General features: G+C 30.3%; 2 protein-coding genes across 9 annotated transcripts; both read right to left on the reverse strand.

The window, feature by feature from the left end:
- LOC107951247 (SNAP25 homologous protein SNAP33) lies at positions 1-3,374 on the reverse strand. Of its 2 annotated transcripts, none has more exons than XM_016886229.2 (6): positions 3,001-3,374; positions 1,591-2,157; positions 930-1,023; positions 628-758; positions 433-530; positions 1-339 (listed from the first exon to the last, which is right to left on the reverse strand). In XM_016886229.2, the coding sequence occupies exons 2-6, from the start codon at positions 2,080-2,082 to the stop codon at positions 240-242; spliced, it is 915 nt and encodes a 304-aa protein (XP_016741718.1). In that variant the 5' UTR covers positions 2,083-2,157; positions 3,001-3,374; the 3' UTR covers positions 1-239. The 2 variants fall into 2 exon arrangements, with proteins under 2 accessions (XP_016741718.1, XP_040939158.1); XM_041083224.1 differs by having other exon boundaries at positions 2,414-3,372.
- A 5,456-nt stretch (positions 3,375-8,830) lies between these two features.
- LOC121202859 (myosin-11) lies at positions 8,831-14,551 on the reverse strand. 7 transcript variants are annotated; one of them, XM_041083227.1, is made up of 12 exons: positions 14,493-14,548; positions 14,364-14,403; positions 13,891-14,010; positions 13,042-13,101; positions 12,348-12,450; positions 11,074-11,671; positions 10,827-10,874; positions 10,597-10,732; positions 10,315-10,482; positions 10,121-10,231; positions 9,274-9,377; positions 8,831-9,191 (listed from the first exon to the last, which is right to left on the reverse strand). In XM_041083227.1, the coding sequence occupies exons 3-10, from the start codon at positions 13,969-13,971 to the stop codon at positions 10,175-10,177; spliced, it is 1,251 nt and encodes a 416-aa protein (XP_040939161.1). In that variant the 5' UTR covers positions 13,972-14,010; positions 14,364-14,403; positions 14,493-14,548; the 3' UTR covers positions 8,831-9,191; positions 9,274-9,377; positions 10,121-10,174. The 7 variants fall into 7 exon arrangements, with proteins under 7 accessions (XP_040939161.1, XP_040939160.1, XP_040939165.1 ...); XM_041083226.1 differs by having other exon boundaries at positions 14,317-14,551; XM_041083231.1 differs by lacking the exon at positions 10,827-10,874 and having other exon boundaries at positions 14,493-14,545.
- Between the last annotated feature and the right edge of the window lie 616 nt (positions 14,552-15,167).

The raw sequence follows: 15,167 nt of genomic DNA on the forward strand, positions 1-15,167 counted from the left end.
TTATTCAACATATTTAGTAATATATTTAATTGAAAAACAGAAAAATAAATACAAAAGACAAGACGCATACTCGGATTGTGAAAGTCCATAGTTAAGCATATGATATGCCTGAAACGTAAGAGAAACATGGTAAGGTAAGGAGACGAATATACTAATAAAATCCCCCAATATGGCTGTGTGAGATCACAATGACAGAAGAGTGAAACAGACATGTCAGCCTGAATCTCAAAACTGCAGTGTTACTTCCCAAGCAATCGGCGAGCTCGTTGATTTGCTCCTCTCACACGGAAATTTAGCTCATCCACATCATCTTGGAGACCATTCAGACTCTTATTTTGCCTGCAATTAGGGTTTGAATTATGATTTCCGATATTAATTAAAAAATAGAAAGCCTGATTTATCTCGTGATCTACTTGAGTACACGAAACTAACCTCTCGATTTCGGATCCCATATCGACAGCCATACCCTTCAACTCTCCCAGTAGATCGCTTAAACCAGAGAGGGCATCATCTTGCTTTGCCTTTTCAAACTAATTAAACAATCCCAGCAAAAAATAAATAAATAAATTGCACATTCCAACAAAAAAAAAATAAAGACTAATGAGGGGTTTCATGCCCTTCTCGTACCTCCACTTTTTGATACGCATCCACCGGCTCAGGGGGTGGCGTTTGTGATTTTGAATGTCTCCTTGGAACAGGATTCAATCCCAGTTTCTCCTTTTGCTCCAAGTGGCCACCTCTACTCTTAGGCAAATCATCTGCAGGCCAAGTACATACACACAGTTCAGAAAAAAACGCAACAAAGACAGATGCAAACACAAATTCCAAGCTCACCACCAACTTCTAATTGCAGGAAATAATACATTCAGATGTTTAAATGGGGAAAAACAAAGAGATGATTCATGGAGGTGTATGGGAAGAAAATGAACCTCTTGTTATAACAGGGCCAACTATTTGCCGAGTCTTCTTCGGTTTCCAGGTTCTAGAGAACATGCCTCCGAGACTTCCCAAGAGCTTCTCGCCCTGAAATCCGAAAGAACTACCATTAACAGCATTCCTTCAATTTCATAAGATCAATCCATTAGAGGAAGAGTACAAGATATTTTGATATTTTGAAGGTCAAGAAGAGAACTTGGCAGTTAAATAATCAATCAATCATATCTGCATATCACTTTCAAACTACGTCGCTTGGACTTGAGGGTGAGTATCGGATATCTATTTCTTCTGAACAAATGGCAATCCATCTCAATAGAACTACTTTATTTCTAGTTAAACTATTAACATTGCACCCAATTTTAGACTCGTTTCCTTTCCGTATATGATCAAAGATGCACAAACATGATGGCATGAATATTTTGTAGCATTGTCATCATGGCTGGGGGAACACTATTCATTCAATTCGATAAAAATGCAAACCCAAACCTCGTTAGTGATTTAATTTTAGGCGACTCCTTAGGATCATAATGGTAGCAACATGATCAGACCTGGATGTCATTGTGTCTATTAAAACATAAACTGTAAGAAATTTTTTTCATGTTTTCGACTTTATCATCCAGCAGAAAGTTCTGCTTTTAAAAATGAATGACATACCCGACTAAGGTCATGATCAATGCCAGCAGCCGTATTATGAGTCCGGGTAATCTGTTCACCCTGTTGATGTAAGGCGATCAAAGTATTGGTGGCACCTTCTCTCATTTCTTCCGCAATCTTCACACAATTGTTGACGGTCTTAGTAGTCTCCTCAGACTTGTAGACGGCATAGTTCTCCAATTCTTGCACCGATTGGTTCTCAAGTCCGCCAGAGTCACGGAAATCATTCTTATAATTGTTTCGTGATGCTGAACTTTGCCAATATGAAGATGAAGAATTCACTTTCCCCTCATTGTCAATAAGAGGATTGGCCCCAAAATTCGGAGGACTCAAAGTAGGTTCAGAAGAAGTCCTTCTTGAAGGTTTAAGGGTTTGCTTATTGTCAAACTCGTCATCAGAATCAAAGGGGTTGGAACGAGAAGCGGCCACACGTGCAGGATCAACTGAATTATGCTTAGCGGTCTTCAATGGAGATTTCTTTAAACCTAACATCCTTTTTAATGAATGAAAAAATCTGTCACTTGGTCAGGCAGTTGATAGGAAGAAAGGAGTCAAATACAATGTAATCTGCAAAGCAATAAACATTTACACATTAGACGATGGCAGCAGCGAAAACTAGAGACATAGAGCAGAAATATAACAAATTCGGATGAGTAGACAGTACACGTCATACGTCCCTACATACATACATATACATACTTAAATCAACCATCCATCCATCCATTCATACATACATAATACATACACATGCACAAATGCAACAACTTCCAGCAACAAAGCTGAGAAATCAGGAAGAAGATATCCAATGAATTCAGATAAATACCCACGTGTGTGTGTGCCATTTAATTCCTAGCAACAAAGATGAAATAATCAGGAAGATGATGCTATTCAATTTCCCAAAACTTTCTTTTGAGAGAGGAACTTGATTAAGCAGTCTTATTTATACTTTTCCTTTAGGAAATAACATGGATGGAAAAGATAACTACTATGTAATACTTGATAAAAAGGGGCTTACAAAAGGGATTCAAAAGGCTAAAAGCAATTTTTAAAGAAGGAAAAAAAACTAGAATTAGAACTAGATCATAAATCACATGCAAAGTAGCGTGACCAGAAAGAAGAACATCCCATAAACTTGAGAAGAAAGGTTAAAAATTCTAAATTTATCATCAAAGGTTAATTAAGATTTAGTTGACTTTGGGTTTTTCATCACTTCATAAGAAAAGATAAGATTCCCTCGGTTTTCACGGGAGGCAAACAAACATAGAACCAACTAAGAAACCCATCCAGCCAACATCCCCATCAAGAATTCAAGATATCAATCAAACTGCTCAAAAATTCAAAACGCGAAGCATAAAAGAAAAAAAACACCAAAATCGTTAACATACTACAAGAAAAAAGAGAAAAGAAAACCTGGGTTTTGTCTGTTTAACCAATAAATTGGATTAAGAACAAGAAAGAAAATTGAAACGATCCGTATGGAAAAAAAGAGGCAAAAATGAAAGAAAATAACAAAGAACCGAGGGAAGTAACTGGAAAAAAGGAGAGAAAATAAAACTGATTTTAACACCAAGGAAGTTGAAAAATACAAAAATTGAGAGAGAAAAGAAAAGTCTTTGAAATGGATTGTCAGGGAAATGAAGAGCTTTAAAGAGAGGGAAGGAAACGCATTAAACGCGTCAGAAAATCCAAAGAGAAAGTCGTGAAAATGGAAATTGGTAAGAAAGGGGCCAATTCCATAATGTATTTATTACTATTATTTTAATTTCATGTTTCCATTTTTCTTTTTCATGTTTCAATTTCATTTTATTTTTGTTTTAAGGACCTTTCCCTCTCAATAAGTCAATAATTCATTAAAGAAAAAAAAAATTACTTTTCTATTTGTTGAACTAATCAACAAGGGATTTGATAATAAGTAAATTAAACATCCCACCCATTTTGACCGAAACTACTTCCACCTTTTCTTTTATCAAATACAACTTCTGTTCTTTTATATTGTAGAGGGATTGGTTAGAGGTTATCAAATTCAGCCTCGGTAAGAAGAATTTATCAAGTTCTACATGGTTTTAGAAAATGGTGTCTGTGATAAGTTTTTAGAGAAGATAATAAAATTATAGATTTTTTAGTTAAAATATCTTTTGTCTAAAAGGAAGGTATTTTAGGTGTTCAATGAGGTGCTTACGAAGATGGTAGATGTTTTAGTTGTTGATGCGGCTAGTTTCGATTTCTTTACCTAATACTTTGATGTAGTTGTCCGTGGGTACAAACAGAATTTATGTTTGTGTAAGAAAATTAAAAATTAATTATTGAATATTATTTATAAAATATGTATTTGTATTATTTAATATTTTTAGAATATATTTAGATTATTTGATAAATATAATTTTTAAAATTTGAAAGATAAAATATTTAAAGGATAATACTAGAAGAAAGAAAACAAAAATAATTTTAAAAAATGTGATAAGTTGTCCCTTATCTATTTATTATTTTTCATTGTAAAATTATATCATGTATTTATTTTTATTGTTTGTCAAATATACTTAAAAACATAAACTCGCTGAAAATATTTACTTTTAATTTATTTGATTTTTTTCAATGAATTATCAAACAAACCCTTAGCGTAGTTCAACTCAATCATTTTTAATTCTATCCATATCAATAAATAATTAACTTATGCTCATTTTAGATTATCTTTAATTTTTTAAAAATTTAAAATATAAATATTTTATATGATTTTTATTAAATTTTTAAATATAGATGCATATATTTAATTTTTAAATTAAGTATTATCTATCTATATTATATTTAAAGAACTTATTAAGTTGATGTTACATTTCAATCAATCTCAAATTAATTGAGAAATTATTAAAAATTATTTTTTATAAAATAATAAATATTACTATGAGAATAGTTTTTGTTATTTTTTAGTTGAAACCAGGGTATCTCTCATTGGTAGCAGTGACTAATCTTCTCGCCGCAAGTGCTCTCTAAAGAGTTAAACAACTAGCCATGAAATGCACTCTATTCCAATGGGTAAGGACCGAACCCCTAATCTCATGATTAAAGGATGAGACGAGCAATCACCACGGCACACTAAAAAAATATGCTTTATAGGATTGAACTAAACCTATCCAAAGGTTTGGTACTGCTCATGCCGAAAGGTTCGCTTGAAATTTGGGCAAAAATATTAAGCTCGTAAAATAGGTTTTGGCCAAAAAAAAAGACTCATTTAAAATATGGGTCGAGCTTGGGCTTTAGCATTCAAGGCCTAACTGACCCATTTTTAAGTTCGAAATATTTTATACTATGTTATTTTTATATATTTATGTAATTTATAACACATAAAAATTAAATCTAAACTAATATACATAAAAATGTTAAGATAATGACATATAAAACTAGTTTTTTTTTTATCACGTGCGATGCATAAAATATGTTAATATTATACTTAGCTCCGACCAAACCCGACCCATGAATACTTCTAGATTGAACCCAAAGCACCATAATTTTCAGTGTCTTTACTATTTCAACTAAAGCTACATCTTATTTAAAAAAAAATCATAGTAATATTTATTATATAATTTTTCATTCACATTGTGGGTATATCATAAATTTATTATAAATATATTATTGTAGATTTAATTTCTATATGATACAAATTACATAATATATAAAATAAAATAAAATAATTACCATATTAAAAATATGGTTAAACTGAGTTGAACTCAAATCTAAAATATTGAAACTCAAACTTTATTTATATTTTAAATTGATCTAATTTATTGTCTAAATTTATTTTTCAGTAATTTGTCCTAACCCTCCCAAATAAAAAATCAGACATCAAATTTTTGTGTTTTTTAAGTTAGTTTTTTATTCAAAAAAATTTTGGGTGGAGTTTTAGATATTTCTAATGAATTATTTGTATTAAATGCAAAAAGTAAATAATTTTGTGGATAAATATTAAATTTATATATAAATTTAGTTCAATACACAACTTGATACATAAACTTTGATTTGGTGCAATTATATACATAAAACTTAAATTGTGATTTTTATCTATACATGAAACGTTAATTTTGATTCAATCGTGCACATTTAAAGAAATGAATACATACATTTATTTTCATATTAGATTAATATAATTGTTTGTGTATGTAATATATCAATGTAAAATTGTACTAATTCGATAATGTTGTTAGTGATTTGTGAATTTTTAATCAAATTAAAATTTCATGTATAAAATTGTATCAAATCAAAATTCATGTATAATTTTAATATTTATCCCTAATTTTATTCACCATTTAATAAATTACTTTTTTCCAATTCAATAAAAGAATTTAACAAAAGTTTTCTTTTATAAATATCACATTAATTAATCTCGAATATGATTAACAATTTACAATTTACAATTTTTTTTGTAATTTTAATTTTATATAAATTTACAATTTACAATTTACAATTTTTTTTGTAATTTTAATTTTATATGAAAAACTATGAATATCAATTTTAATTTAAAATTTTCATTTTCTCTATAAAGAATGGATTTGATAGAATATAATTAGATAATGACGCAATAATAATAATCAATATAAATTTACTTTTTCTCTTTTTTATGTAAATTAATTTCTAATGTCACATATCAATATATGATTTTAATTATTTTTTAAATATTGCATTTTTAATTACTTAGAATAATATTTCTTATTTAAATTATTAAATATAATTAAAATATATTTATTTAAAAATTCAAATCTTAATAAAGCATTTTTAACATATTTAATACACAATATAATTTTACTTTATGTAATTAACGCAAAGTAATATTATACAAAATAATAGCCAATTAACATAATTAATATATAACAATCATTTTAATAATTCAAATATAATGTTAATAAAAAGTTTCTCAAACTTTTATAAAAACTATGAAAAAAATAATATATTATAAATTAAACTCTTCACAATTAAATTTTTTTTATTTTTTCTTAATAATCTATAAATTCATCATAACAATTTGTATATAATATATAATTAATATAAATATAAAGTTACTCATTATATAAATAATTAAAACAAAAGTAATATAATCTTTTTTTTTGTTTAATGTAAATTTTAATATAAAATAAAATAAAATAATTTTTATTATATAAATTCATTTATTATATAATTTTTATTATATAAAATTGTTATATTTTATAGTTGATTGAGTCTTAATTTAATTGGCATCAACAAGAAAATGTGATTCGAGTGCACTGAAGCGCATTATTATTTTATTTAAGGGTTGAGAGGGGTTATAAATAGTTTTAAGTATTGTATAAAAAAAATTATTTATAAGTATGGTCAATTTTTTATCAAGTAAAAATTTTCAACCAATTATTTAACTTTTTTTGTAAAATTAAAATTCTTTTTTTTATAAAATTGATAAATCTTATAAACAAAAAAAATATTTAAAATGAAAAAGTCAATAATATAATGAATAGCAATAACTATATTGGTTAGCTCAAAAGTTTTTCTCATTGTTTTCAAAATTAAACCGAACCAATCGAGGTGAGGTTTAGAGAAGTTGAACCGATTAATCTATCAATCAATATGAACGGGTTGAGTCAAGCTAAAAGCTTTGAATCAACTGTTGAATCGATTTTTTAATATATATTTTAATTTTTATGAATATTTTAATATGTATTTGATCGAATCGATCAAAACAAGAATTGATGACATGATTAGTTCGACCACCAATTTAATTTGAAAACTTTGATTTTTCTAAACTCGTGATTTTATATAGATAATATTTGAATGCAGAATTGATAAATTGTTATATTATTTTGATTTATTTATCTAATTATATTAAATCATTTTAAATATAATATGCAACCAAAACATGCATTACACTATGTATGTACCCAACAAACACAAAATGGTTATACTCACTAAAACCTAAATTTTTCTCATTTTATTTCAAATAACATCATACCACATAACATTTAATCCAAATTGGCCAAATGAAAATAACTTTCTATTTTAAAAAAGTTAAATTGGGGAGATATTAATGCCTTTTATCTGAAGCTTGGGATTAAGGAGCAAGTCGACACTTTTTTCTTCTACTTTCACATATCCCATATACAATTATTCGATAACATATTTGTTTATACAGTTTTGCAATGCATTCTACATTCTTCCAACTTAGAATAATAGTTTTTAAGTATTTATTTTAAAATAAAAACACATTTATTAAAGATTTGACTAATAAAATAATATTAGAATATTTATCTGCAATTTTTTGTTGTTTGAATGCAAGTTCTTTAAATCGGAAACTAATTGAGATATCCGTTTGGAAAAAAAATTAACTCAAGAATTGCTACAAATATATTGAATCGGGTGATTAAATTTTTATGAATTTTATAATAATTTATTTATTTTAACCGAATAGATTAATTGAAGTGATGAACTGTTAGATTATTTATTCTAACCGGATAGATTAATTGAATTAATGGACTGTTAGAATCTATCTTTTTGCCAAAAGGCTAACTATATTACTTGTCGATCAAGTTTATTGATGAAAAATTTAAGAATTTATTGTTCCCTTCTCGTTTGATGATTGTACCATAATCTGCTGAAGAAAAAAATAATTTCAAATTAAAAGATGCTATAAATAAATATGCAGTGTCTATATAGAGAGAAATATCGTTATAATTTTGTAATTATATTTTTATTGTTACATAACTTATTCCTTTTCGATTGAATTTGGATTATTAACATGTAAATTCAATATTCATGCTTTGCATCCCATCTTGTAAGTAAACTTATGGAATACAATTTGAAGAAAAATCTCTAATTTTAATGCACAAACATGGTGAAAGATTTGGCTAAAGAAAAAAGGCACCAAAAATCCAAACCCAATCTATTCAAATTGCAATAAGAAGACGTGATTAATTACTTCCGATTTTTCATTTTTCTTAAAATATTCGTATCGATACATATTCGGATGTAGGTGAAGAAAATTAACACTTGTAAGAACTTTTGAAAATGACAATATCAAACATATATTGATATGGGATAGTGTCAGGTTCCATGTAAGTTGTAACATATCATTATCACCAAACAGAATTGATGAAACTTCAAGGAAGAACCAACTATGAACGTGACAAAGAATTGTAGCTTCTTTACATTGTATTTCGGGTGACTTTTGCTTGTGCAGATAAGCATTTATATAGTTTTAGGTAACTTTGGAATTATACCCTCAACAGAAGAAAAACCATATATTTGGATAAAGTATAGGATATGATCCTCCAAAATCTGGAACCAACTCGACAAAAGTTGAATGATACATACCCGAGTCAGAGCATGGTCATGTCTGAAACTCATCACCAACGTAGGACTAATTTGATAATCAAGATTTGAACAACAAATCCGAACAATTTCACTCAATTCAATGCTTGATCTTACAGAACATAATATGGTCCAGCACAATTTTAACCAGATCGGGATGCAGTCTATTTTCTTTGAATGTAATCCGAAAGCTAACAACTTTTCATTGCTGAAATCTATACAAGAAAGTGAAGAACATCGACACAATCCGTAGCTTCGGACCCTCGCAGCATAACCAGCTGCAACAAACAATAAACTACTGCATAATTACATCGCACTTAAGAAACACATAGATATACACTACTACAACCTAATTTCTACCTTGGTATATTTGGCTACTTCATACTGCCGTATCATCCTTCCCCGAACCTTTTATCATGAAAATTGCATACATCTTTCCTCAGGTTAACCATCAAATAGTGTTTCTGTTCGAACACAGCATGGAAGGGTTAGCAGTCATGACTGGTATCACAGAAAAGAATAAAAGTACACCGCCAATGTTAGGAGAGCTAAATTCTCATGCTTTTTTTGAGCGATAAGCATGAACTCGATATGGAAACTGAACTGCAATTAGGTTGAAAAACTAGTGGCAATAAACACAGAAACTAAATCAAAATCAAAATCTGTGACAAATGCATGATGCACATTCATTACATAGGATTAGACTTTTGCTGAACTGTCTTAGAATGGTGAACCACAGCCAATTGTATCTGGATTTGAGCTGGAAGAAACAAAGCCACAGATGGTGTCCAGAAAATAAATATATACAGTTCTGTTGAAACTAAGCTCAAAGAAGGCATCAAGGAAAAGTAATTAAAGTAGGTATGCATGAGGAATAGCTATGTTATTCAAACTCGAGTGTTGAGTGTGAGTGTAAGATACGGGTATTTTCACTTTTTTAAAAGTTATTCCGTATATTCAGAGAGTCCTTAACCCCATACCATGTCTGGATATATGTCGGACATGAGTATTTCAAGAAAAATGAAGAGTTGGAACAACACAGCAGGATAGTGTAATGACAGAGAAAACATATAAAACATCAACTGAGGATTAAAAAAAATGACAGCAAAAACATTAGCACTAGCTGTATTTACATTCATGTAGGACATTGGAAAAACAGCATGCATGAACTGCAAAAACAGAGAAAGAGATACAAGAAAGTACAAACCTCTGACTAAGTCTCAAATTAATGGATATCAACAATCCTCACCACAGCCAACCCCTATGATTCCCGGAGATGTCTAACAACAGCCATTGAATTTCTGGCCTCTTTTTGAATCTTGACAAAAAAAGAAGGTAAATGATACCTAAGTCAACTACATTACTCAGTATACAAAGGATCAAGAACCGTAACAGTATTACCTGTGCCTCCAACTCAGCTATTCTCTGTAAAGATACTTGTTCAATACACACACGGCGCTTGCACTCTTCTTCAAGCAAGCCTGTCATCTGGTACCTCAGCTCAGCCATTTCTTGTGCTAGATCCTCAGCTTCTTCCTTTGCTTTTAAGTTTTGCTCTCTCAGTTCTTCCTAGTAACCATTTTAAAGATCAGGAATATAGCGGACTAAATTCATAATTCACCTCGCTGGGCTAGCATAATATCATAAAAGGTAAATATATTTTCTCTAAATGACAATTTTTACCTTAAGTTGCTTCACTAAGAGTTCATATTCATTTATCTGATCCGACATGCTTTTGACCTGCTCCTTTGAGTTGGAATCAGATTCCAGCACTAAGGCCACGTCTGAAAGGAGCGCACCAAAGAGTCCTTTGCAGCCGCTTCAACAGTATTAAGAGAACATTCATAAAAAATTATCAGATACTTGATAGGTACCAAACAGTAAAATACAGAAAATTATTTGCATGTTATCACCTATCAATTTTACGAGACAAAACTGAAAAAGGAGTTCCATACAAAGAACTGCTTCAGCAAGATCCGAACCCACCTCAACAAGATTATATTCATCAGTCTATCAATTAAATATTGCTAAATAATTTAAGACAAAGGTGTATTTAACCTGTTCAAGGGTTGCATAAAAGCTTTAGCTCCCCACATTATCAGACAGTCAAACAATCTAATTGATCAGAATAAATATAACAAATTTGAGGTTGCAACCAACCTTGTATCTTTTGATATTGTGATAATGCTTTCTGGTTCACCAAAGACAGAGTCCGTATCAAGTTGCGATCTGTCCTTGCTTTTCAGCCATTGCTTGATGTTTTGACAGAATATCTTAGCATTTTTTTCAGATGCAATGAGCTTTCCTCTTAGCGCTTTATTTTCTTTCTCTAATGCTTCGATAATTTCATGTGCATTCTGAAGCTGGACCTTGAGCTCTTCAATTAAAACATTCATTTGGGAATTTTCTTGAGCATTTTCTTCCTCGGACTTCTTGGCTTCAAGAGACATTTGCTCCAATGCTGTTATATCAAGCTTCAAGCTCTCTATTTCACACTGGGACTCCAGTGCCATAGATGAAACTGACTCCTCCAATTTCTCTATGCACAAAGCTGATTGTCGCAGCTCTTCTTCTTTGTTCTCCATTTCCTGCATTAGTAACAACCGCTCAGAGTTTGAACAGTTCAACTCCCCTATCAAATGATCAATTTTCTCCCGTAAATCTTCCATGTCTGCTAACTTGATCTCAAGGTTGTGCACATGGTCATTTAGAAATTTGACCTCTTCATTCCTTGCACTTAGTTGATCCTGCAGGTAATCTGAAGAATGCGATCACAATATTAAGATTGAAGTAACAGTACACAAGTCCTGTAAGCAGGCAGAAAATGATATCCAACTCCTGTTTTTCTTTTTCAGGGTTTTCGTTGAGGGAACAGATAGTTTCTAATGTATGTTTAGAGGGTATGAGAAATGCTCCAACCGCTAGGTCCTTCCAACTGGGTAAGGAGAACAGTGCCACTATGGATATAGACTTAGTATTCAATGCATGGTCCAATGATCCTAGGGGAACTGATTCTAATACCATATATAATGATGCCCAAGTGTGTAAGGATGAACAACTGGGGATATTAAGCATCCAATACGAATCAATTAGGAATAAATGGAGAGACCCAGTTTGAATATAAGACCACAAAAAATCTGAGAGTTAACAAATGGGGATGAAACTACTTTTAACACTCCCGCTCTCAAGTAGCCCAACATATAATGCTAGGACTAAAAGGCTAAAGAAACCCAGTACAAGACATGCCACTCATTGCATATTTTAAAGAACAAAGAACAATGGATAACATACAAGCACCACAACTATGTAGCAAGAGAGTTATTAAGAGATGCCAATGAGCTACATTGATGTCGCAAGACCAGTAGGTAAGATACAATAAGCAACACACAATTAACTCCCACAGCAATATTTCAAAGGAAAAAAAGAACCATTACCTATTTCTTGAGAGCAATTTTTTAGCTCTCTTTCCAATTTTTGAATATGTTTTTTGTCTTGGGTACAAGCTTCTGATAGTGACTTCACATGCAGTTCTAGTCCCTGTAGTGAACCAAATTATAATCAGACAATAATAAAAATTGAAACATCTAAACCTCAATTTCTACCCTTTTTGTTTGGAATTATTGAAGCATTCACAGGTGTGTAATCCCCTTATATTTCTCAACTACGGTAAATTCAATCACCAAGTAAAAGAATGCAGACCTTCACTAACGCAAGGCTAATAAATTCACGGTGTTTGTTTATTAAATTCATAGAAGAAGGTCAGTGACAAAAATGAATGAAAAATTAACTGGCCCTTCAAGTTACTTTAGCAGCTGGCTATCTCAAGTCAAAATTTGATCATGCCACAAAACAAGGTGGAAAATCTAAATAGAATAACAAATATTAATGATGAAAGAATGTTATTGCTAAAAGCCCTTTATAGATGGCAATGGCAGACTTCAGCATTCTCAGCTGCAAGAAGAAAACATATTATCATTGGCAACTTGAAATGCCAATACAGGAAAAACATTATATGCTTCATAGATGCTTATCCCAAGATTTAGTTCTTCTGAAAATTAATATAAAGATGATGAAAGTTTCATATAGCATGTTCCAGATGAAAGGATTATCAAGGGATAGAAAAATTACCCTGATCAGTTCAAAGCCCTGAGGTTGTGATTCTTTCAACATCTCTTTTTCTTTCCGTAGCTGCATCGACAAAGAAAAGTAGATAAATAAGATTTCAGCACAAACAGATTAAATTCATGATTGATAACAAACTACCATCACCATAAGTACCTATGTTACTAAGACTCGTTATGTTCACTCTTTCTAAGTTTTTCCACATAATTCAACAGTCTGTAGAGGGTCATACTCATATCCTCATATCTATATTTGGGTATGTGTCGGCAATGAGTACTTCAAGCAAAATGAAAACTCAGAGCAACACAGATAAGAACAAATAAAGTGAACGGATGGATAAATATAACACCAAACGAATGAAACAACCTTCAAAAGCATAAATATTTGAAGGATACAACCATCTTTTTTTTTATGTATTTCCAAGTATTTGGAGGTTACTGGAAGGTCATACTCATATCCCCGTATCCATGTTTGAATATGTGTTGGGCATGGTACTTCAAGCAAAAGGAAGCTTTGGACCAACATATATAAGAACAAATAAAGTGAATGGCTGGATAAATATAACACCAAACAACCTTCAAAAGCTCAAATATTTAAAGGGTAAAACCATTTTTTCCCATCAAATAACAGTAAGAAACTGAAGCTTCTAATCTAAAAACCTGAAACAAAAGCAAAAGAGGTGCAAGCCACTAATCTAAGCAATTCAACTAGAGGCTGACTATGAAAGAAACAATAGGAAATTCATAAAAATTATAAAACAACTTACATAAATGTTATAAGAAAAGGGCAATTCAAGAACCTTGAGACTTAAAAAGACAATGTTTCTTAGTTATTACAAAAAGACAAAGATTCTACCTCTCTGCATCTTGTTTCGATCTCCAAGAGTTCCTCAACATCAATGGAGTTTTCTCCATCTCCCCTTGAGCTACTTGACATATCCTCCAATTTTTCTTACAACCCAAGTATAAAAATTAGCTGGAAAAAAAGAAAAAAAAAACCACAACTCATCAGGGCATAGATAAGTAAAACAGGAAGCTTTTACAATAGAAACGTTAGAAACTTAAAAAAAAAAAAGTAAATGAAATTTATCATTTAAAACAAACTATAAACACCCAAAAACTAGGACATTTTTTTTCTCGTGATTTATATATATAAATAAATACTAGAAACAGCAGAACCCACTTTGATTTGATGAATTTGGAACCAAATATCAACCATAGAAGGCCTAAAGAAATCGCCCCAAAAAAATAAGTAGAAAAAATGAGAGACAACTTTACATACAATGTAACATATATGGTAAAACAATTACGAATTGGGAAAGCTTTCACCTTCTGGAAAAGAGAGAACAGAATCAAAGTTTTCTGGTTTCTGCAAGGTTCAAAAAACCGGCGATTTAATCGAAAAATAGTTTGAATGTTCTTTTTTTGCTCGAATAATTTGAATGATTTAGAACATACAAAAACATCAACATGACATAATAATCCTTGATTCCCACACCATTATTGGTCGGCTCAGCTACTTGGGAATTATTATATGAATTTAAATAATTGGAAAGTAATGTGGGTTGGGTCGGGTCGGGATCAATAATTAGCGGGTAACTTCTTGATTTTCACAAACCCTAATTTTCAAAAGAAATTGGCCCAAAAACATTACAATGCAAATTGTACTAAAAAGTTTTACCCTGTCTTTTGGGTACTCGAGTGACCAAATTAGATTTTAATGGGCCATAAGCATTTAAGATTTTATCAACGACTGTCTTAATTTATACCAAATTGAAAATACTAGAGGTGAAAAAAAATATATTTATAAAATTATCAAAAAACTCATTTATTATTTTGATAAATCTAAAAAAATAAATATAATTAATGAAAATCATAAGATATCTTAATTTTTTTTGCACAAAAGATATCTTAATTTTTACTATCTCAACTTTTAAAATTTCAAACAAAACCATATTTATTTTTAATATCAATTTTTATAAACTTGTTACAAAAAATTTCTATCAAATTTTTATAAATTTGTTAAAGAAAATTTCACTCAAATCGTGAGCATGCTAATATCAATTTAACTTTTTTATATGAAATTAGTTCATTGTTTTTAATATATTAAAATTTATTAAAATACTATTAATT

This window comes from Gossypium hirsutum, chromosome A12 (assembly GCF_007990345.1).
Source record: "Gossypium hirsutum isolate 1008001.06 chromosome A12, Gossypium_hirsutum_v2.1, whole genome shotgun sequence".
NCBI classification, from domain to species: Eukaryota; Viridiplantae; Streptophyta; class Magnoliopsida; order Malvales; family Malvaceae; genus Gossypium; species Gossypium hirsutum.